We start from the raw sequence: 24,454 nt of genomic DNA, 5'->3' as shown, positions 1-24,454 counted from the left end.
AATGTTCTGGGAGAAAGCTGTTCAGATTTTCACTACCCGTTTTGTGGAGAAGTGCTTCCTGACATTATTCTGAAATGGTCTAGTTCAAATGTTGTCTCTTTGCTTTTCACTTTAAAATAGTGATCATGATGTAGTTCAAAGGTATGTAATTGGCTGCAAAAGGTTTTAGGCGGTCCCGTGATCGTGAAAAACAAGGATAAAAATGCCACATCTTTATTTTCTTGCGAAGCTATACTTCTTATTTCCGACCTGTGCCGCACAATAATAAAGTTCATGATGAAGTTCTGATTTTTATTATTCCTTTGGTTCATCTCCATCTAAACGACTAAATTATCCAAATTGAAATATTAGGTTTTTATATCGAAATTACGTTTAGTAATTTAGTAAAACAATAAAAGCGCGAGAAACTCTAAACACGAATCTCGCATTTTCAGTCTTTGATCATTTTTATCATCGAACCAATCAGAAATAACAGTTCAGAACTCATTCAGGAATCTATTTGATGTCTGTAAACAATTCTGGAAGAGGAACTGAAAAGGTTGGAAATACTTTGGTGAGCCGCAACGATGGGCCGAAAGACATCCTACACTTTAACAAGACACTCCAAGTCAGATAATATCCGCCGAGAGACAGTGAGTTAAGGCTTTAGCTCGACGATCTTTTATCAGAATATTTGAACGCGTTTTTTTTTCTGGGGGGAGTGGATCGCACACCTCTGACACAGAGATCCTGTCGTGCAAACAACACGGTGCCAGTACAATTATGATCATTAGAGAAATTTATCAGTGAAACCGCGCACCAACGATGGAAATGCACTACAATTCCTTGATAATGATTTGTAGCTCTTGTGTAATTTATTCTGTATCCGAATTACCGTTTGCTTCCGTTTAGCTCCATGACTCGCTAATTATATTATAATAACTCACACCCGTTGTAACGTTAATGAGGCACTTTTGCAACATTTGTCCTTTGTCTATCTGCGGACGTATGATCGTTATCCGTTATGCTTATTTTGCGCAATGATCGCGGTTATCCACAACCGTGTCACCTCTTTTATGATGTATTTATGTAACAGCAGCTGTTACCTAGAGCTGTGTGACCTGTCGCTGATGTGTTTTGTATAGTACGTGCATCTCAGCTGTGTTACCTGCTGCTGACCTCTATGCACCAACCTGTGTCTCTGTTACCTGGCTCAGAGGAGGGCGGGGCCTGACTTCCCGCTGGTTGAACTTCCCGCCGCCCCAAGGTGGGTTCGCCTGCTGCTGACGTCAGGAGCAATGGCGGAGGCGGAGGGAGTCGCATCCAGAGTGGACGGTGGCGATGGTAAGTAAGTTGTTCGCCGGATGGGATGTTGTGAAGGGGAGTTTCGTGGGGAGGGGTGAGGAAAGGAGAGGCGGAGGGCGTTTTTTTTTCTTTTTGTCGGGAGCTAGTGGAGGGTGGGGCGGAGGTGGTTGTTTATGTGCCGGGGACGCACCTGTGGCTGGGGCCGTTGGTCGCGAGCGGCCTGTTGCCCACGTCACAGTGATTTGGTCCTAGGAAACGGGGAGAGCACGCGGCAGCGCGAGCGAGTCCGAGACGGGTCAGTTATTTCCCCCCCTCACCTCCCCCTCCCCCAACCGCGACGGACATTGTCTTGTCTTGGCTCGGCTGCATGCAACATGTCTCCTTGCTTCATCGCCAAGCAACAGGTCGGGGTAAAGCTCCTTGCTTGATGCTAACCCACCAGAATCGACAAGACAGGTGGACGCCAAAACGCTTTCTGGTTTTTTTTCCGCTCCTATTTTTAGTTCACTCGTCGCCTTTTTCGACGGAAAGGACATAAAAATCGTGTCCTGAGCAGATGTTGGCTAATAAAAGGAACGAATTGAATTTTTTTTTAAAAATCGCATTCTGTTCTGTTGGCCTCAGCTTCCCTGCAAGCATCACAAGGGTGTAGGGAATCCCGTGAACGCATTCAAAAGCTGCGTTGGGTTCAGAGCGAAGTTAGAACCAGAGAATCCCCATGGCCATTTGGTCCACCGAGTTCACGCTGACCCTTCGAAGTGCGTCCCGATCCAATCCCTGCAGTTCCCTGACTAATCCACCTAGCCTGCACATCCCAGGACACTATGGGCACTCTAACATAGCCAATCCATCTAATCTGCGCATTTTTGCACTGTGGGAGGAAACGCACGTAAACACGGGGCGAATGTGCAAACTCCACATCGACGTTCGCACGTCTCGAACCCGGGTCGCTGACGTTTTGAGGCAGCAGTACTAATCGCTAAGCCACCCAAAGTTGGAAAGATTTTTTTATGCTTGCTCGGTTAACATTTAGTTGTTGTTTAGTTCAAGTTTGTGCAGATAAAACCTGGAATTGTTTGCCAAGATTGTTTGATTCTCCACATGTTCTGCTATTTTTCTTAGTCTAGAAGAAATGCTCTTGTTTAACTGCTTGGTAGATTCCTTTAACCTTGTTTTACCTGGTGCTGAGGTTTGAACGTACGGGCGTGGCTGCATAATATTTGATAATAGATTTACTATCGGGTCTGTGTTATTCCTAACCCTTATTTGTGAGTGCTGTATTATAACTGGAAGAACAGCTGTTTTTCTTGGCACATAATAGTTCTGAAGCCGCAGCATTGTATTTCGTGTTAAGTTGTGTTTCTCCTTGTAAGTTGGTAAACCAGTGTCATTACAGGCTAATGTTAACTATGTTGTAGGTGGAAACTTGTGTAATAAAAGTAGGAAACTTGAATTAGCCAGTACTTTTGATTTTTTGTTGGGAATTTTTCTGAAGCAATATCTCTCTGCTTCTAAAAATCTGCAGAGTGCTATATGAAACATTTACATTACATCACAAAACCTATCCTAATGTTTCTGTCCTATGATGTCAATATTATGCATTGTACAAATCTTTTCCAGTTAACCTGTAAAAGCTTCAATATTTTTGAATCATGAGAACATTTTTTTAAAGGGCTATTCCTTTTTTATTAGATCCATTTTGGGGAAAAAAGGGGCTTGTACTTTTATCTGCCATAAATGTGTCAAAGCTTTCTTACTGTCACTGCTTTTTCAGCATTGCACTGGGGTGTCAGTGCAGCTTCATTTTTGGGGTCCATTCCATTATTCTAACTCGGGTGAAAAGTACAATTTTGGCATTACTCATAGGTTGTAAATTATTAATGAGTGAAAACAACACAATAAGATATAAAATATGAAAATAAAATGTAGTAATTGGAAAGTCACTACATTAGCTTGTCAGTGTGATTATAGTTCACACGATTAATTCAGGTTTGTTTATCTTGATGAAACATTGTACCCAAGGGTATACTAATATAGCTCGTTATTTAAGACTGTGAGCTTGAACTTCAAATGACTACTGTTTCTATTCTGATGCTATTGAGTACTTCTCCATAAAATCACGCTTCCAGCTGTTTCCAGTTCTTAAATTCTTTCTTCTAATTTTAGTACAACTAAGCACTTAAACAAAAGAGCTGTTTTGGACATGATTAAAGTGGGCACAGTTTTTAATTTTAAAATATTGAGACCTAGAATGTTTATTTTGCAATTTGGTTTGCATTTACTTAGATGCAAAAATTTTGAAAGTAAAATGCATAGTTTGAGAACTGTTTGAGCTTAATGTTAGGTATAACTGAAGATGGAGAAAAAGGAATGGATTATCTTGCTCAAAACTAATTGTCAAGCCAACTAAAGTTGTTCTGCAGGTAGAACATTTTATTACTGTGTATACTGTATAATTTCTATGCATATCGGAAAAATTGGGCTCAAGATTAGGTGAACTCTTTAATAATTTGTTTTAAGTTAATGTTAAATTCTTGGTGTGGTTCAGCCATTCTCTAATGTCAGAGGGATCTGTTACATTTTCCCTGCTTTAAGGACATTTTTTCTTGTGTCAAATGCAAAGGACTACTTCTGCAGGCAAGCCAACACTTGACTGGGCAGACATTTCTTTAATTGAAGGTCTGAACAGGAAAGAATGTGTGTAATGCCTAATTATACTTTTTTTTGTTATCACTAATTTTGCTTGAGAACATTCTGAATAGATAAATAATATTTGAAGTCTGTAAACACAGGAGATTATTCAAACAAGAGCCAATATAAGACACAAGGAAATAGTAGAAAAGTGATTTCAGTTAACTGCATTTTAAAGTGACTGGAAGGTTTACCTACACATCTTATGAATATGAAATAGGGAAGGTATTGCTTATGGTAAGTCTGAAGATGCAAGATCTTCCAGCTTAACACTGGAACAGTAGTATGGAGGATTCAGGTTTTGAATGTCCAGGGTTCTGCTTTTAAAAAAGCAGTATCGGGATAAGAATGACAGCATGTCTGAACTATGATGATTTAGTGAAGTGTGTGTGGCATTAGTTGTTTTAGAATTTGACTAGGTGGGATTGATCAGCAAGGGAAGTATAGCTGGATGCTGTAGTCGAAGGTGCTATGACTGTTGCATTGCTGTTCTTTGAAATTATTTTATAATACAAAAAAGTTTGTATGCCCACTGGAGAAAGTACAGATGAAAGTTGGTGAAAGCAAATGAGTGGAAAAGCAAGCAGGAATGAAAGTGTGTGGAGGTTAGATTTAGATTCCCTATATTGTAACACTAGGTGCAATTTAGCATGGCCAATTCACCTGACCTGCATATCTTTGGATTGTGGGAGGAAATGCATGCAGACACTCCACACAGACAGTTGCCCAAGGCTGGAATTGAACCTGGGACCCTGGTGCTGTGAGGCAGCAGTGTTAACTACTGTGCCACTCTGCTGCCCTATGAGGTATGAGCAGTTTATATGCCTTTGTTTCCATCTTTTCTCAGGGTTTTTAGAAGGAAATTACTTCATCGAAAGAGTCGGTGCTGTTATTTTAGTTTAGATGATAAATTAGTATGAATGTTTACCGTTTTTAAGAGACTCAGTTTTGAGGAATTCCATTAAGGAATTAAAATCCCATGCATAAAACCTGTTCCTAAGGTTTTGCTTTTATGTTTAAGGCTTTAAGTGTTATAATTGTACAGAAAATGCTTATGCTACCTGAAATAGGTGGCACAGTGACAATGGTTAGCACTGCTGCCTCACAGCGCCAGAGACCCGGGTTCAATTCCCACCTCAGGCGACTGACTGTGTAGAGTTTGCACACTCTCTCCCCGTGTCTGCATGGGTTTCCTCTGGGTGCTCCGGTTTCCTCCTACAGTTCAAAAATGTGCAGGTTAGGTGAATTGGCCATGCTAGATTGCCCATAATGTTAGGTGAAGGGGTAAATGTAGGTGAATGGATCTGGGTGGGTTGTGCTTCGGCAAGTCGGTGTGGACTTGTTTCCACACTGTAAGTAATCTAATCTAAATGAGTAGCACTATGTAGAAAAACATTTTACTTGAATTGACAGTTTTGTGTAAATGCAGGTGAGTTTTGATCTTGAGATGTTTTGAGCAAGTTTGATAGAAATAAATTACTCATTTATGTAATGAATTGTGCATTTTAAAGTTCCAGTTTTGTTTAAATCCCTTGAGAAACTGGATAAGAAAGGAAATCTCATGTTTACCCAGTTAAATGCAGCACCAAAATGGATGTAGCCAGTAGCCGGTGCATAGTTTGGACCAGGACTTGAAGATAGTTTGTCTTTCCAGTATTTAATTGGTGGGAATATATGATCACCTAGTACTGGAAGATTGATGAGCTGCCTGGTCATTTAAAAACAGGAGAGGAATTGAGGGACATGGCAATTAGTATATCTTAAGCATACTTGAGGAAACTAATGCTGTGATTTTGGATATCCTTGAGGGGTGCCTATAGATGAGAACTGGACTAGGCTTGGACTTTTTGAGGGACCACCAAGATATTAGTGCAAGAAAAGGAAAAGTAGTAACTAAGCAAGAATGGAGTTGGATGTGAGCAATCCCAACCTGTTTGAGGATAGATCAACTGTGTCCTAGGACCCCCCCCCCCCAATGAAGCTGAATGTTGAAATTTTAGCATCATGGACTCTAAGCCAGCACTGGCCCTTCAGGATTTCTGACTGAGTCATTACAATTTTGTTGTGCACCAAAAGACTTTTCTTCAAATTTTAAAGTAAAAGCCATAAGTATTAATTTAACCTGAAGCAGCGTTTTTGTAAAGGAATACGACCGTGCTGTTTTCTGGGTCTGTAGATTGAAAGAGGCAAAAATGGCCTTTAGTAGAATATGTTCTTGTCGGATGTGGGAGTTTAGGGAGAGTTTCCGTGTTCCTGAGGATTATAGCTGCAATAAATGCTGTTGGCTGTGAATCCTGTCAGTTTGAATGGATTGGTTGGAGAGAGAGTTAGAGGCAATGAGGAATTTACAAGAGCAAGGGGATGTGATGATGGCACTTATAGGAAGGGAAAAAAAAGTTGCAGATAATCACATTAGATGGGTTAACTCCAGGAAAGGTAAGAGAGGTAGGCAAGTAGTGTAGGAGTCTTCTGTACCTATCCCCATTTCAAACAAGTATGCTATTTTGGAAAATGTAGGGGGTGATGGATTCTCAGGGGAATAGAGCACAAACAGCCAAGTTTCTGGTATTAAGACTGGTTCCAAGAGATCAATTCTCTTTGAGGACTCTCAAGTCCAAGGTACAGGCAGGTGTTTCTTTGACCAGCAGCAAAAAATCAGAATGGTGTGTTTCTTCTCTGGTGCCAGGATCAAGGATGTCTCAGAGTGCAGAATGTTCTCAAGGGGGATAGGGGCCAGCAGGAGGTCATTGTACACATTGGAACTAATGATATAGGGAGGGAAAAGGTTGAGATTCAGAAGGGAGATTAGAGTTAGGCAGGAATTTAAAAGGGAGGTCCTCGAGAGCAGTAACATCTGGAATATTCCCGATGCTACGAGCTAGTGAAGGCAGGAATAGGAGGATAGAGCAGATGAATGCATGGCTGAGGAGCTGGTGTATGAGAGAAGGATTCACATTTTTGGATCACTTGAATCTCTTTTGGGGTAGAAGTGACCTGTACAAGAAGGATGGATTGCACCTAAATTGGAAAGGGGACTAATATCCTGGCAGGGAGACTTGCTAGAACTGCTTGGAAGGATTTAAACTAGTAAGGTGGGGATTGGGACTCTGCGGGGTAGTGAGAAAAGATGTCAATATGAGACTGGTACAGTTGAAAACAGAAGCGTGTCAAACAGGCAGGGACAAAGCAGAAAACAAAGTGGGACTGATTAAATTAAATTAAACTGCATTTATTTCAATGCAAGGGGCCTAATAGGGAAGGCAGATGAACTATGCATGGTTAGGAACATGGAACTGGAATATCATAGCAATTACAGAAACATGGCTCGGGGATGGGCAGGACTGGCAGCTTAATGTTCCAGGATATGCTGCAGGAAGGGAGGCAAGAGAGGAGGGGGAGTGGCCTTTATAATAAGGAATAGCATTACACCTGTAATGAAGGAGGATATTCCTGGAAATACATCCGGGGGGGTTATTTGGGTGGAACTGAGAAATAAGAAAGGGATGATCACCTTATTAGGATTGTATTATAGACTGAGGAGAAAGTGAGGACTGCAGATGCTGGAGATCAGAGCTGAAAATGTGTTGCTGGAAAAGCGCAGCAGGTCAGGCAGCATCCAAGGAACAGGAGATTCTACATTTCGGGCATAAGCCCTTCTTCAGGAATGCATTCTTCAGTAAGGAGGTTTCCACTATCTGTAAGAATGGTTATGGTAGGGGATTTTAACTTTCCAAACACAGACCGGGACTGCCATAGTGTTAAGGATTTAGATGGAGAGGAATTTAAGTGGGTATAAGAACATTTTCTGATTCAGTATGTGGATTTACCTACTGGAGAAGGTGCAAAACTGGACCTACTCTTGGGGAATAAGGCAGGGTAGGTGACTGAGGTGTCAGTGGGGCCAGTGACCATAATTCCATTCGTTTTAAAATAGTGATGGACAAAGAGACTATATCTAAAAGTTGAAGTTCTAAATTGGAGAAAGGCCAATTTTGTTGGTATTAGCTAAGAACTTTCAAAAACTGGGGGCGGATGTTCGCAGGTAAAGGGATGGCTGGAAAATAGGAAGCCTTCGGAAATGAGATAATGAGAGTCCAGAGACAATATCATCCTGTTAGGATGAAAGGAAAGGCTGCTAGGTTTAGGCAATGCTGGATGACTAAAGACATTTGAGGGTTTGCTTAAGAAAAGTAAGGAAGCATATGTCCGGTATGGACAGGATAGATTGAGTGAATCCTTAAAGGCAGTAGGAGTATACAAAAAGGGGACATGAGATAGCTTTGGCAAATAGGGTTAAGGAGAATTCTTAGTGTTTTTGCAAATACATTAAGGACAAAAGGGTAACTTAGGAGAGAATAAAGCTGCAGGAGATAGGGGAAATACTAAACAAGTATTTTGCATCAGTATTTACTGTGGAAAATGACCTGGAAGGTATAGAATGTAGGGAAGTGACATCTTGGAAAAATGTCCACATTACAGAGGAGGAAGTGTTGGATCTCTTTGAAATGCATAAAGGTGGATAAATCCGTAAGACTTGATCAGGTGTGCCCTAGAACTCTGGAAGCTAGAGAAGTGGTTGGGCCTCTTGCTGAGATATTTTGTATTACCGATAGTCACTGGCGAGGTGCTGGAAGACTGGAGGCTGGCTAATGTGCCATTGTTTAAAAAAGGTGGTAAGGACAAGCCAGGGATCTATAGACCAGTGAGCCTGACGGTGGTGGGCAAGTTGTTGAGGGAATCCTGAGGGACAGGATATAGATGTATTTGGAAAGGCAAGGCCTGATTAGGGATAGTCAGCATTGTTTTGTGTGTGGGAAATCATGTCTCACAAACTTGATTTGAATTTTTTTGAAGTAACGAAGATGATTGCGGACAGAGTGGTAGATGTGATCTATATGGACTTCAGTAAGGTGTTTCGACAATGTTCCCCATGGGAGATTAGTTAGCAAGGTTGTACCTCGTGGAATACTGGGAGAACTGGCCGTTTGGATACAGAATTGGCTCAAAGTTAGAAGACAAGTGGAGTGTGGTGTTGGAGGGTTGTTTTTCAGACTGGTGGCATGTGACCAGTGGAGTGCCACAAGGATCGGTGCTGGGTCCACCACTAACCATCATTTTATATACGTGTTGTGGATGTGAGCATGAGAGGTATAGTTAGTAAGTTTGCAGGTGACACCAAAATTGGAGGTGTAGTGGACAGCGAAGAGGGTTACCTCAGATTACAACAGAATCTTGGTCAGATGGGCCAATGGGCTGAGCAGTGTCAGATGGAGTTTAATTTAGATAAATGTGAGGTGCTGCATTTTGGGAAAGCAAATTTGAGCAGGACTTATGCACTTAACGGTAAGGTCCTAGGGAGTGTTGCTTAACAAAGAGACCTTGGAGTGCAGGTTCATAGCTCCTTGAAAGTGACGTTGCAGGTAGATAGGATAGTGAAGAAGGCGTTTGGTATGCTTTTCTTTATTGGTCAGAGTACTGAATACAGGAGTTGGGAGATCATGTTGAGGCTGCACAGGACATTGGTTAAGTCACTGTTGGAATATTGTTTGCAGTCTGGTCTCCTTCCTATTGGAAACTTGGTGTGAAACTTGAAAAGGTTCAGAAAAGACTTAGAAGGATATTGCCAGGGTTGGAGGATTGGAGCAATTTTGGACAATTTGAATAGGCTGGGCTGTTTTCCCTGGAGTGTCAGAGGCTGAAGGGTGACCTTTATAGAGGTTTATAAAATCATGAGGGGCATGGCTAGTATACATGGACAAGGTCTTTTCCCTGGGGTGGGGGGAGTCCAGAAGTAGAAGGTGTAGGTTTAGGGTGAGAGGGGAAAGATATGAGACTTGAGGGGTAACTTTTTCATGCAGTAGGTAGTACATGTATGGAATGAGCTGTCGGAGGAAGTGGTACAATTGCAATATTTAAAAGGCATCTGGGTGGATATATGAATAGGAAGGGCTTTGAGAAATATGAGCCGAGTGCTGGCAGATGGGTCTAGATTGGGTTGGGACATTTGATCGGCATGGACAAATTGGACCGAAGGGTCTGTTTTTGTGTTGTATATTTCTGACTCTCTTTCCCCCCACTTCTCTCGGTTCTTACACCATGGTCGCAACAATTTCAAATCTCAAAATCGAGTCACATTGGGGGGAAAACGTTTGATAACCACTGTTATACGAATTAAAAAGAATAGGTGGAATAATTTTATTTTTTTTTGATGTAAGCTTTTTTCTGAAGTTTTGACAGGCACAAATGTGAATGCTGGGTACAAACGTAAAGATGAGTGTGCAGTTGGGAGATGACAATTTTTTTTCCTCTTTTTTTGAAGAGGAAAGGAAGGGTGAAGATGCAGCAGTAATAAGGGTTGGACCGAAGGGTCTGTTTCCATGCTGTACATCTCTGACTCTATATGGGCAGCAGAGATGGATTAACAAAGATGAAAGTGCTGATGACACAATTTAAATGATCAAGTTTAGAGGTAGCAAATCCATCGCTGAGGGCTCAGATAATTTGCTGCTGAGGTGGAGTAGAGTGATTCTATGGAGCTGGAAATTAGCATTCTTGGTGAAGGACCGGATATGTGGTCAGAATTCCAACTGTCAAACATGCCAAAGTTTTCAGCAATCTGGGTTCATCTCAGACTAACATTTCAAAATATCCATAAAAGTTTCATATTGATTTTATTTGAAGTGAAGCGACTGTTGTAATATAGGAAAATGTGGCAGGCTCTTTGCGCAGTAGGGTTCCACAAAGAATGATGATCCAGTTGGACAGTTGAGCAGCTTGTGGTTATGTGCGAGAGGTAACTCATAGTTAGGATATGAAAAGAATATCCATCTAAGTATAAATGGGTCCCATTTGTAATTACATGTCCAAGAACTGAAAATTAATTTTCATTGTTTGTTTGATTTTTGGTCTGTGTTGCTCTGAATATAGTTGATAAATAGTTCACGAGATTGTGCACTGCCTTTCAAAAGATTTGAGTTTTGAATTCTGTGGTTGCTAGTTACTGAATGGATTCAAAGTGCAGGGCCGCATGATGAGGGTCAAAGTGCACAGGCTGCCATCCAACAGCAGCTGTTTTGAAATTACCATTCAGTTAGTTTCCTTTTGTGTGGCAATTCTTGCAACTTTCAATTAATTTTTGGTGACCCAGTTTTATTGTTGGTTGAAATTGTAATCTCAGCAAAGTTGGCTTCATTATTTTCTGGACTATGATCTACCAAACAAGAAATGCATGTTTTAACAGATAAACTTGTTTAAGTTTTGAACAATTTACACTTGTAAAGTATGCTTGATAATCATATGGCCAATGTATTTAAGTATTTAATTTTTAAATATAAAGATTGTAAGTTTTATATATTGGGTTCAATATTTACTTTACTTTTTCTTTAAAAACAATATCTGTACCTCTTGGGTTTTTCCCAACATAGTTGTAGAGGGCATCAAAAAATTTGAGCATCCAAAATTTTGAAGAACCAAAATGAAAACTAAAGAAACCAGTTGTAAATATTAAGTTTAATTTCAGAAAAATAAAACCTTTGTATTTCACCTGTGGTTGGTAGGTGTCAAGATTCTGAATACCGCTCAAATCAAAATTGAGAATGCTAGGTTTCTGTGTAGACATATTTTACTTGTACATTGACCAAATAAAAAGGAAAACTACTTGCAGGAACAAAAGAAGTTGAAATACATAGTAGAGCTGTACTCTGCCAACATATTATGTTATTTCTAACATTTTGAATCTGTGTAAATTGGCTCAAATTGGTACATCATTCTAACTCCGTTTGGTTTACTCTTGTTTCACAAAAGTAATTTCGCTTCACTTGAATGGTACAAACTAAACTAATGTAATAGGACATGCTAGCCAATGCTCGCTGATGTTCCATGTTATTCCTAAATACACTTCTAGCACATTGAGTTCTTTGATTCCTTCCACTTTGCTTTTAAAAAGAAGACATTTTAGCAGATTTCATGTTGTTTCCAGTCATATCTACCACAGTGACCAGTGCCTTTTTTGAGAAATTTGTTTGCATCAATACTGATCAGTCAATCACAGAACAAAAGCAGCAGTTTGAAATATATGGCCTGATAATCTGACATTATTGAAACAAATTGAGAAATTGCATTATTATTTTCCTAATTATTTTAGGATTACCAACTTCTATTTTGAGTTCTGAAACTTTTTGTTCCTTTGCCAGCATAGTTGCAACTGACCTGTTGCTACATAGGATATAAGATAAGCCTGACCTGCTGTGCTTTAACCAGCAACACATTTTCAGTATAAGATAAGCCTTCATGTTTGAATTACATCTTTGGTGAAGAATAAATTAAGTTTGCAGCAATTGTTGCATTGCATTTGGGGGCAGGAAAATTCAATAATATTTTCTTTTCTCTTCTCCCTCTCCACTCCTGGTAACTCACTAATGTTTTCAATCTTTCAAAGTCTTGAATACTGATCATAATGCACCTTACCATACAAGTTGGTTCTTCCTCAATTGTTTTAAATCAATATTTATCCTACAATAAACATTATAATGGTATCTGATCATGATTGCTTGATCCCTGTGTGCAAATTGCTGCCTCATTTCCTTGATTACACTGGCCATTTTATAGTCAACAAAATGCTTTTAAAAGTAAAATGCTTTGAGATATCCTGTCGTTCTGTAAGGAATCTGATAAAACTCAGAGCAACTTTAAATGCGCATAAACTAGTTTGAATGTCATAAGATGCGTCTATAACCAAGTAACATAAATTTATAACAATAAAACTGCAGATGCTGAATGTCTGAAAGAAGGATGGGAATTTCTGAAGAAATTCAGATCTGATAGTATCTGTGCAGAGAGAAACAGTAAACCTTTCAAGCCCAGTGGTTCTCCCAGAAATTAATCTTGCTGTTAAATTCAATGTTTTTGGTGCTTAAATAGTTTGATTATTGGTCTAAAGCTCTTTCTGTCTGGTTCTTAATAAAGAAAATACACCTGCTGACACTTGACATTCTAGCAGCCACTTTATTGTGCCAGGTTTTTTCATATCATGTTTGATACAACATTTGTTTGTGATTGACTGACTAGTGATGCTGAACCAAAACATCTATTGCTAAGACTGAAAACTAACACAAGCATTGTTGACCATACAGTTTTTTCTATTTTATTTGCCCATTACTTAATAGGTTTGCCAATAGCTCAAAGGTCAGTGATGTTGTAGATAGTGTCAATGGCTGTTGCGGGCTGCAACAATACATTGACAGGATGCAGAGCTGGGCTAAGAAGTGGCAGATGGAGTTCAACCTGGATAAATGCAAAGTGATTCATCTTGGAAGGTTGAATTTGAATCCTGAATACAGGATTAAAGACCAGATGCTTGGCATTGTGGAGGAACAGTGGGATATTGGGGTCCATGTACATAGATTCCTCAAAGTTGCCACCCAAGTTGATAAAAGGCGTACACAATGTTTTGGCTTTCATTAGCAGAGTGATTGAGTTTAGGAGCCACGAGGTTTTGCTGCAGCTCTATAAAACTCTGGTTAGACCAAACTTGGAGTATTGTTTCCAATTCTGGTCGCCTCATTATCGGAAGGGTATGTGGATGCTTTAGAGAGGGTTCAGAGAAGATTTACCAGGATGCTGTCTGGATTGGAGGGCTTCTCTTATGAAGAGAAGTTGAGTGAGCTAGGGCTTTTCTCATTAGAGCGAAGAAGGGGGAGAGGTGACTTGATAGAGGTCTCCAAGATGATGAGTGGCATAGATGGTGAATAAAGTTTGGGAGAAGATTTGTAGCTCGGGTGCTCGTTGTTGTGGTTCTGTTCGCCGAGCTGGGAATTTGTGTTGCAGACGTTTCGTCCCCTGTCTAGGTGACATCCTCAGTGCTTGGGAGCCTCCTGTGAAGCGCTTCTGTGATCTTTCCTCCGGCATTTGTAGTGATTTGTATCTGCCGCTTGATCTGTTGATGAAATTGCGTGGGTATCTGTTTTTGGTGAATACATTGTAGAGGTGTTCTTCCTCTTTTTGCAGTTCTGGTGTACTGCAGTGTGTTGTGGCCCTTTTGAATAGTGTCTTGATGCAACTTCTTGTGTGTGTTGGGGTGGTTGCTTTCGTAGTTCAGGACTTGGTCTGTGTGTGTGGCTTACCTGTATACCCTTTGTGGTGAATTCTCCGTTAGGTGTTCTCTGTACCGTCATGTCTAGGAATGGGAGTTGGTTGTCCTTTTCTTCCTCTCTAATGAATGTATTCGCCAAAAACAGATACTAGTGCAATTTCATCAATGGATGCCTAAGGGAAAGACAACGGAATGAGGACATGCCACAACCCAAGGACTAGCCACGTTACCATACATCAAGAACATTTCCGAACTGACAGCCAGACTACTGCGACCACTAGGACTCAACAGCACACAAACCAACAGCCACTCTCAGACAACCACTCACCAGAACAAAGGACCCAATACCCAGCATGAGCAAAACCAATGTAGTGTACAAAATCCTATGCAAGGACTGCACAAAACCCTACATAGGACAAACAGGAAGACAGCTAACGATCTGCATCCATGAACACCAACTAGCCACGGAATGACATGACCAGCTATTCTTAGTAGCCACACATGCAGATGAGAAGCAACATGAATTTGACTGGGACAACACTACTATTATAGGACAAGCCAAACAGAACAGCCAGGGAATTCCTAGAGACATGGCACTCATCCACAGATTCAATCAATAAGCACATCAACCTGGACCCAATATACCGACCACTGCAACGGACAGCTGGAACTGACAACCGGAAGCGGCAGATTCAAACCACTACAAATGCAGGAGGAAAGATCACAGAAGCACTTCACAGGAGGCTCCCAAGCACTGAGGATGTCACCTAGACAGGGGATGAAATGTTTGCAACACAAATTCCTGGCTCGGCGAACAGAACCACAACGTAGGACGTGAATAGTCAGAGACTTTTCCCCAGAACAGAAATGGCTGTCATGAGGGGTCATTTTATGGCAATTGAAGGAAAGTATAGGGGGAAATGGTCAGAGGTAGGTTTTTTTATGCAGAGAGTGGTGGGTGCATGGAATGCACTGCCAGCTGTGGTGGTAGAGTGAGACATTCGGGACATTTTAAATGACTGAACAAGCACATGGACGGCAGTAAATTGAAGAGCATGTAGGTTAGGTTGATCTTAGATTACGATAAATGCTTGGCAGAACATTGTGGGCTGAAGGGCCTGTACTGTGCTGTACTTTTGTGTTCTTTGAATTTGATTTGTTTTGAAATCTGATCAGTGAATTGGAGCTTTCTTTGTAGCTGTTGCTGTGATAAGATGTCACATTTCATGTAAGTGAGAAAAAGGCAAATTTTAATAACTTAAAGTTAATGGCCAGTTTTGCTGATTCATCATAGCATGTAGGGCGCTCTTAAATACGAAAAACATTGTGCTAAATGCAAGTGGCTCACTAATAGTTTTACGATTCTTGATATGGGTGTAAAATTCTTGCCTGTAAAATCATTGTCTAGCCCTAATGCATCACAGTAATCTGCAGTCCTTTTTTTTTCTTGTCAAAAACTTGAAATAACTGCCTCACTCTAATCTGTCAATGTGGGAACAATCTTGATTCCCTTCCTCTCTTCAATGCACATTTTTAATCTGGATTTTGCAAGAATCCTGAGCACTGACTTACAAGGAGTCTTGCTTCTAGATTTAGTGCCCTTGGTGGTGAGAATCTTTCTCTGTTTGTAACATTGTTCATTCAGTATCTCCATATCAAGTTTCATTCAAGACATTAAGCTGTCAAGCAGATGATCCGGTTGAAGAATTTTCAATCAGCCAAACAAAAATGAAAGATTAATCAAACCACTTCCATGAAGTTTTGCATGGTGTAAAATTAAAGATTGCATTGGGCACAAGGTGAAAGGGAAATCTTAAATATCTAGTAACATTCATAATATGAACATTTAACAACATTCCACATTTTATGGCCAGATCAGTTCTGCAGCAGGTTTTATATTGTCATTAAAAACAACTGAGGCTCATTGATCAAGGCTAATTGCTAACTTAAACCTGACACACAGATAAGCTTACTTTGCACCGTAGTCTGTTAAATTTCGAGAGGCAAAGAACACATTTCACTATTTAAAGTAAAAATTAACAATTTTATTCTTTAAGCCCAAAAGATAACATCAGACAAAACCTATTTACAACTCCTTTCTCTTAAACCCAACCTTTACCTACCACTCTACAATACTGGTCCAATTTTGTGTAAAAAATAATCTGATTAAGATTTCCAAAAAAACTGCATTCGAAAATGAGTCCGCTTTGTCGATTCACCTTTGTAGATTTTCCTCCCTAGATTTTTCTAGTTTGGCCTTTCTTTAGTCTTCTGCACAACCTTTCTTTTGGACAGGTACCTTTTCAGAGAGCTATTCAGCTAGCTGTCTATACTTATTGGTGTTCTTGGCAGTTCTTCCCCCTAACTGTTGAAAATGTCCAGTTTTATACTCCACAACATCAGATCATTTCATTGGTTTGATGCCGTGAAAACATTAAATTCAAATTCGATTGGATTTTGATCTCTGGAGAATAATATAAACTGGCTGAATTTTTGAAATTGTTTTTGTACCAGCTATTTGTCATTCAAATGTTACATTTTAAATTGTTCAGCACACCATGTACTTCAGTTCTTGCCAACATCCTCTGTCTTAAAGATACAGTACACACCTGCGAAAGTGCCTAAGTTATAAGTAGGTTGGGAAAAGAGTTAAGTTTTTTTGAGTTTTGTGAAACAAGAAGTTCAGCTGAGCAAGACTGAGATCATAAGAATCTGCAGTTAACTGTGGGGTGCTGGAGGCAAGGGTAGTGGTGGAAAAGTTCATTATGTGGAGCCATTTAACAATATTGAAAGCATTCAGTATGTAAGGTCAGTTAACAAGGTGAAAAGTATTCATTACGTGAAGCCAGTTAAGGTTAAGAACATTCATTGTGTAACAGCAGATGGCTTAATCTTGACTGATGCTTGTTGATTGTAATGGTCACCCAATCAATATGTTGCCTTATTTGGATGCTCCTTCCTGTAAAATGACTGTATAATTCATTAAGAAACTGCTTTTTCAGAGAGCACTGAACTCGTCTATGTGCACATGGGCAATTGTTCTCTCTCTCTCTCCAGGGCCTGGACTAAAGATGGAGGTAAAGCCATATTGTGTCTGAGCTTTGACTGAGGGAGCAATGGGATGACAGACCTACACCTTCATAACAATAAGGTGATAGATTGGAAAAGGATTAGTTTCGACAAGATATGGATGTCCTTGTACATCAGTTGCTGAAAGTAACTACACTGGTACAGCAGCGAAGGTAAATTGTGTGTTGTTGGCCTTTGCAGTGAGAGCATTCAAGTACAGCAGCAGAACTGTCTTGCTATAATTGTCCAGGACCTTTGAGCAACCATACCTGAAGTATTGTGTGTATTTTTGGCCTCATTGGAGGGAAGGGTGTTCTGGCTATGGTCAAGTGTAACAAAGGTTTATCTTTGGGAAGCCAAGACTGATGTATGATGAGAAACTGGGACAAGTTGTCCCAGAGAGACTGTACTGTCGTTCAGAAGAATGAGTGTGGAAATGTCATAGAAACGTTGAAAAGTCAAAACAGGACCGGGTAAGCACAGGAAGGATGTTTCCAGTGAGCAAGGGGTCGCAGTTTAAGAATATCAGTCCATTTAGAACTGAGATGAGGAAACATTTCTTCAACCAGAGAGTGGTGAGCCTTTGGAATTCACCACCATTTGAATATTTTCAAGACTGAGATATATTTCATGGAGCTTAAAAGTTCAAAAGGTATAGGAAGAAGTGAAGACAGGGTACTAAGTTGGATGATCAACTATGATCATATTGAATGGAAGTGGGTGACACGGTGGCACAGTGGCTAGCACTGCTGCCTCACAGCGCCAGAAACCAGAGTTCAATTCCCACCTCGGGCAACTGTCTGTGTGGAGTTTGCACATTCTCTCCATGTCTGTATGAGTTTCCTCCCACAGTCCAAAAATATGCAGGTTAGGTGAATTGGCCATGCTAAATTGCCCATAGTGTTAGGTGAAGGGGTAAATGTAGGGGAATGGGTCTGGGTGGGTTGCGCGCCGGTGTGGACTTGTTGGACCGAAGGGCCTGTTTCCACACTGTAAGTAATCTAATCTAATCTAATCTAAATAGCAGGCTCGAAGGCTGAAGAGCCTACCCATCATATCATTTGTATGTTTAATACCAGTATGAATGACATTTGGAGTTCACTGTTGTAGTTTAATAGCAACAGAAGTGCATACTGTATCATTACTTAAGGTATCATGAGCAAACATTGCCACATTTGCCTTTCTAGATTTTCTATTCCTGAGCTGCCCCATGCAGCACAATGGCATTTACAAGCTTAGTTTTTAAAAATATTTTGCTGGACACCAGGTACTGCACAATGAAGTGTACAGGCCGTGTGGTTTAGTGGTACTCTGAGGAAGGGCCACCGGACCCAAAACATTAACTTTTCGATTTATCTTCACAGATGCTGTGAGACCTGCTCAGCTTTTTCAACAACCTTTTTTTATTTATAGCATCCACAGTTTTTTTTAAAATTTAGTTTAGTGATGTAATTCCTCTATCTCCAAAACCCCCATCCCAGATACCAATTTTGCAAAATGAGAATAGCTTTGTGGTTGCATTGTAAGATCTTTGACCAATGGTACAACTCTAGTCCTTAGTATGGTGCTTTGTATGGTAGTATTTTAGTGAAACTGGTGACATTGGTTGCAGTTAAATAAAGTTTATTTTTTACATATCACTTTACAAAATAGAATTTAAACATTACGGCTTTATAAATTGATTATATGAAAATATATTTTTGGAACTGCTGACAATGTCAAGATGTAATTGAGAAATCCATTACTATTTTTGGATTAGTGTGGAAACAGACCCATCGACCCAACAAGCCCAGACCTACCCTCTGAAGTGCAACCCAACCAGACTCATTCCCCTATAGTTTATCCCTGACTAATGCACCTAACACTGAGCAATTTAGCATGGCCAATTCACCTAATCTGCACATCTTTGGATTATGGGAGGAAACCTGAGTACCCGGAGGGAACCCGCGCAGACACAGGGAGAATGTGCAAACTCTACACACAGTTGCCCAAGGCGGGAATCGAACTCGGGTCCCTGGTGCTGTGATACAGCACTGTGTGTAGCACTTGTCTGTACACTGGTCTGTGTAACCATCTCTATAGCAGTAATTAACTTCCTCGAGTGTATTTTGGAGTATCTTGAAGACATTACCAAAATGTAAGTTTCTTTCTACAGAGCAACTCCTCTTGCTCGCCATTGTTTTGCAGAAATTGAGTGCATAATGCCATAATGTAAAGATGAAACTCTTCTTACAAGATTTAGGAGAATTTGACCTGCCCTGAATCTTTGGATCCTCTGCCAGAAAATCTTTAACTACTTAGTGCTCTTAGTCAAGTGCGCTTCAGGGTGGTGTTTAACTATTTTGCTAGAGTCTGAAGATTCTTTTCTTTGGAAAAGAAAATCAAATGTAATTTAGGAGATTTAATTTTTTTTCTGTTCTTGGGAAAGAATTTAAAGTGGGATGAACTTAACCTTTTACAGAAATGAAGATAAGTCTGCGAGACTCTTGCATGGAAAAAGGAATAGTTCATGGACCCGTATCAATGCCCCTGGAATGTTGGCTTAACAACGTGTATTTCAAAGTTTGATGGAGGAACAAGGAAAACTGTTAACTTCTTAATGCAATTTAATATTATATTCATCAAATGTGAATTCAATGAAATATGTAAGACTGACTCGTTCAGGGCTCTCTATGCCCTGAAGTTCCACGAAACTTCAATTGGAACGGATTGGCTTAGAATATTACATCTGGCCATTTCCAGAGAATACAAAATCTTAAGCAGTCATGATACTGATTACCCATTTATGGCTACATTTCAATTAAGTCAAGGGACAGGCAGCAGAGTTGAGGCAGAGAAATCACAATAAAAATGATGTGTAAGAACTGCAAATGACTGGAGTTTATAGAAGAAATGTCCTGCAAATGGATTGAATTGCAGGTTTTGTACAAAGTGCAATCACTGGAAAGATTTGCAGAACAAAGACAACAAATTTGTTTAATTGCACCCCACTGGGATAGCTGGAAGTTGAGTTGTTCTGAGTTGTAGCAAAGTCCCCAAACTACAATCTGAAGAAGGGTTAAACGTTAACTTTGCATTCTTTCTACAGATGCTGCCAAACCTCCTGAGTTTTTCCAGCATTTTGTGTTTCTGTCCCCAGATTAGCTGTCTGGTAGACCCAGGTTAACAGAAGACACAGACCAGGTTTCTGTACTTAACTAATCTTATTAGACTATAGGTGCAGGAGTAGGCCGTTCTGCCCTTCAAGCTTGCAACACCATTCAATATGATCATGGCTGATCATCCTTAATCAGTATCCTGTTTCTACGTTATCTCCATAACCCTTGATTCCACTACCCTTGAGAGCTCTATCCAACTCTTTCTTAAATGAATCCAGAGACTGGGCCTCCACTGCCCTCTGGGGCAGAGCATTCCACACAGCCACCATTCTCTGGGTGAAGAAGTTTCTCCTCATCTCTGTCCTAAATGGTCTGCCCCGTATTTTTAAGCTGTGACCTCTGGTTCGGTACTCACCCATCAGTGGAAACATGCTTCCTGCCTCCAGAGTGTCCAATCCTTTAATAATCTTATATGTCTCAATCAGATCCCCTCTCAGTCTTCTGAACTCAAGGGTATACAAGTCCAGTCGCTCCAGTCTTTCAGCGTAAGGTAGTCCCGCCATTCCAGGAATTGACCTCGTGAACCTATGTTGCACTCCCTCAATAGCCAGAATGTCTTTCCTCAAATTTGGAGACCAGAACTGCACACAGTACTCCAGGTGTGGTCTCACCAGGGCCCTGTACAGCTGCAGAAGAACCTCTTTGCTTCTATACTCAATTCCTCTTGTTATGAAGGCCAGTATGCTATTAGCCGCCTTCACGACCTGCTGTACCTGCATGCTTACCTTCATTGACTGGTGTACAAGAACACCCAGATCTCTTTGTACTACCCCTTTACCTAAATTTATTCCATTTAGGTAGTAATCTGCCTTTCTGTTTTTGCCACCAAAGTGGATAACCGTACATTTATCCACATTAAACTGCATCTGCCATGCATCTGACCATTCACCTAACCTATCCAGGTCACCCTGTAATCTCCTAACATCCTCCTCACATTTCACCCTGCCACCCAGTTTGGTATCATCAGCAAATTTGCTAGTGTTATTACTAATACCATCTATTTAAAAAGCTGCAGTCCCAGCACTGATCCCTGCGGTACCCCACTGGTCACTGTCTGCCATTCCGAAATGGAGCCGTTTATCACTACTCTTTGTTTCCTATCAGCCAACCAACTTTCAATCCAAGTCAGTACCTTGCCCCCAATACCATGCGCCCTAATTTTGCTCACTAACCTCCTTTGTGGGACTTTATGAAAAGCTTTCTGGTAGTCCAGGTACACTACATCTATTGGATCTTCCTCGTCCATCTTCAGAGTTACATCCTCAAAAAAATTTCCAGAAGATTAGTCAAACATGATTTCCCCTTCATAAATCCATGCTGACTCTGTCCTATCCTGTTACTACTATCCAGATGTGTCGTAATTTCATCCTTTTTAATAGACTCCAGCATCTTTCTTACCACTGAAGTCAGACCAACTGGTCTATAATTTCCTGCTTTCTCTCTCCTACTGCCCTTATAAAGTGGTATGACATTAGCCACCCTCCAATCCGCAGGAACTCATCCCAAATCTATCGAACTCTCTGGAAAATCACCAACGCATCCACGATTTCTCGAGCTACCTCCTTCAGTACCCTGGGGTGTAGACCATCAGGCCCCGGGGACTTATCAACCTTTAGACCTAACAGTGTCTCCAACACCAATTCCTGGCAAATATAAATTTCCTTCAGTTCAGATCCTTCAGCCACTTGCCTCAGGGAGATTGCTTGTGTCTCCCCCAGTGAACACAGATCTGAACTACCAATTCAATTCTACTGCCATTTCTTTGTTCCCTGTAATATATTCCCCAGTTTCTGTCTTCGGGGACCCAATTTTAGTCTTCACCATATTTTTGCTTTTCATATACCTAAAAAAGCTTTTACTATCCTCCTTTATATTATTGGCCAGTTTACCTTTGTACCTCTTTTTTTTTCTCTCTGCGTATTTCCTTCTTGGTAATCCTCTGTTCTTTAAAAGCTTCCCAGTCCTCCATTTTCCCATGTATCTTTGCTATGTTATACTTTTTCTCTTTTATATGTCTCTTAACTTCCCTCGTCAGCCACAGCCACCCATGCCTCCTCCTAGGATCTTTCTTCCTTTTTGGAATGAACTGATCCTGCAACTTCTGCATTATACACAGAAATATCTGCCATTGTTCCTCCACTGTCATCCCTGCTAAGGTATTGCACCATTGAACTTTGGCCAGCTCAATCCTCTATAGTTCCCTTTATTCAACAGAAATATTGTCATTTCCGATTGTACCCTCTCCCTCTCGAATTGCAGATTGAAGCTTATTATATTATGGTCACTACTTCCCAATGGCTCCTTCACTTCGAGGTTCCTGATCAATTCTGGTTTGTTGCACAATACCAGATCCAGAATTGCCTTCTCCCTGGTAGGCTGCAGCACCATCTGTTCTAAGAATCCATCTCGAAGGCACTCCACAAAGTCTCTTTCTTGAGATCCAGTACCATCCTGATTCTTCCAGTCTACCTGCATGTTGAAATCCCCCATAACGACTGTAGTAACATCTTTGCGACAGGCCAATTTCAGCTCTTGATTTAACTTGCATCCCGACATCCAGACTACTGTTTGGGGGCCTGTAGATAACTCCCAAGAGGGTCTTTTTTACCCATAGAATTTCTCAGCTCTAACCACACTGACTTTACATCCCCTGATTCTAGATCTCCCTGCGCAAGGGACTGGATATCATCCCTTACCGACATGGCTACCCCACCCCCTCTGTCCATCAGTCTATCCTTATGATAGCATTTGTCGCCTTGAATATTCATTTCCCAGGCCCTGTCTACTTGAAGCCACGTCTCAGTTATCCCCACAATATCGTATCTGCCAATTTCAAAAGAACCTCAAGCTCATCCATCTTCTTTCTAATGCTTCGTGCATTCATGTATAGTATTTCTTTAGTTTGTTACTGCCCTCACCCTTCCCATCAACTCCTATTTCACTCACCATGATCCCTTTGAGTTTTCTGCTTCATTGATACAGTTGTGTTTCTTGACCTCCCTTGTTCTAGCTTTCCCTTCAATTTCCTTCTTAAACATCCAGTTGTTCCCCCCGCCCCAACTTAGTTTAAACGTAGCTGTGTTGCAGTAGCAAACCTGCTTGCCAGAATGCTGGTCCCCAACCTATTAAGGTGCAAACCGTCTCCCTTGTAGAATTTATGCTTAACCACAAAACATACTCCAATGATCCAAGAATTTAAATCCTTGCTTCCTACACTCGTTCCCCAGCCACATGTTCAAGTCCATTATCTCCGTTTCTGGCCTCACCAGCCTAAGGAACTAAAGCAAACCGGAGATAACCACCCTGCATGTCCTGCTTTTCAGCCTTCTTCCTAGTTCTCCAAAGTCCCGCTGTAATATGTTCCTCCTCTTCTTCCCGACATCATTTGTGCCGACATGTGCCACCACCTCTGGCTCTTCACCTTCGTCCTTGAGGATTTCCTGCACTCTGTCTGTGATGTCTTTAACTCTGGCACCAGGAAGGCAACACACCATCCTTAAGTCCCGCCTGCTGCCACAAAAACCCCGGTCTGTTCCTCTCGCTATGGAGTCCCCTGTTACCACGGCTCTGTGCGATGTCCAACTCTTCCGCTCTGCCTCCACGCCAGCTTTTGATTGACAGACCTGGCCGCCTCATGGACTGGCAGTGTCATCTGTCTCTACTGTTTCCAAAAGATTCAACTTGTTCCTGACAGGTACTTCCCCTGGGGTCTCTTGCACCTGTCTCCTCTCTGCCTTCCTCATCGTCTGCTCTCTTCTGTTCTTTTCTGGTATGGTCTGTGTAATAACCTCGCTGAAGGTCTTGTCCAGAAAGATCTTGTTCTCTTGGATGAGTCTAAGCTCCTCGAGTTCTTTCATCAGTGCTGCGATATGCTCTGTCAGCAGCTGAATGTGCACACACAAATTAATGCCAATAAATAACTATACACTGTTGACTTATAACTTGATTAGTTAAAGCTTGAGCTCCCTCATTAAGACCCTTTAGAAAAGCACTGACAGAAATTGGGGGAGTGGTTCAATGGGCCCAGTCCACAAGTTTCAATGAGATCTTTCTGCTTGCCAGGACTTTGTTTTTTGATCTCTTTTTCTCTCTTCAGGTTTTCTTCACTTCGTAAGAGGTACAAGTAATTGATTCACTAACTGCTAAGTCTTAGTTACTAGTT

At 41.0% G+C, this 24,454-nt stretch overlaps 1 protein-coding gene across 5 annotated transcripts in view; it reads left to right on the top strand.

The window, feature by feature from the left end:
- Positions 1-1,255: 1,255 nt before the first annotated feature.
- map7b (microtubule-associated protein 7b) overlaps positions 1,256-24,454 on the top strand; it is a 142,308-nt gene continuing 119,109 nt past the window's right edge. Inside the window, exon 1 of one of the 5 annotated variants that reach the window (XM_060849904.1) lies at positions 1,256-1,323. In XM_060849904.1, coding sequence (XP_060705887.1) covers positions 1,278-1,323 — 46 coding nt within the window. In that variant the 5' untranslated portion in view covers positions 1,256-1,277. Of the gene's footprint in view, positions 1,328-24,454 lie in introns of all 5 variants that reach the window. The other 4 variants (XM_060849918.1, XM_060849888.1, XM_060849909.1 and 1 more) reach the window with 4 other exon arrangements.

This window comes from Hemiscyllium ocellatum, chromosome 3 (assembly GCF_020745735.1).
Source record: "Hemiscyllium ocellatum isolate sHemOce1 chromosome 3, sHemOce1.pat.X.cur, whole genome shotgun sequence".
Classification (NCBI taxonomy): domain Eukaryota; kingdom Metazoa; phylum Chordata; class Chondrichthyes; order Orectolobiformes; family Hemiscylliidae; genus Hemiscyllium; species Hemiscyllium ocellatum.
The sequence above is the reverse complement of the archived record's forward strand: the minus strand, read 5'-3'. Positions and strand labels throughout refer to the sequence as shown.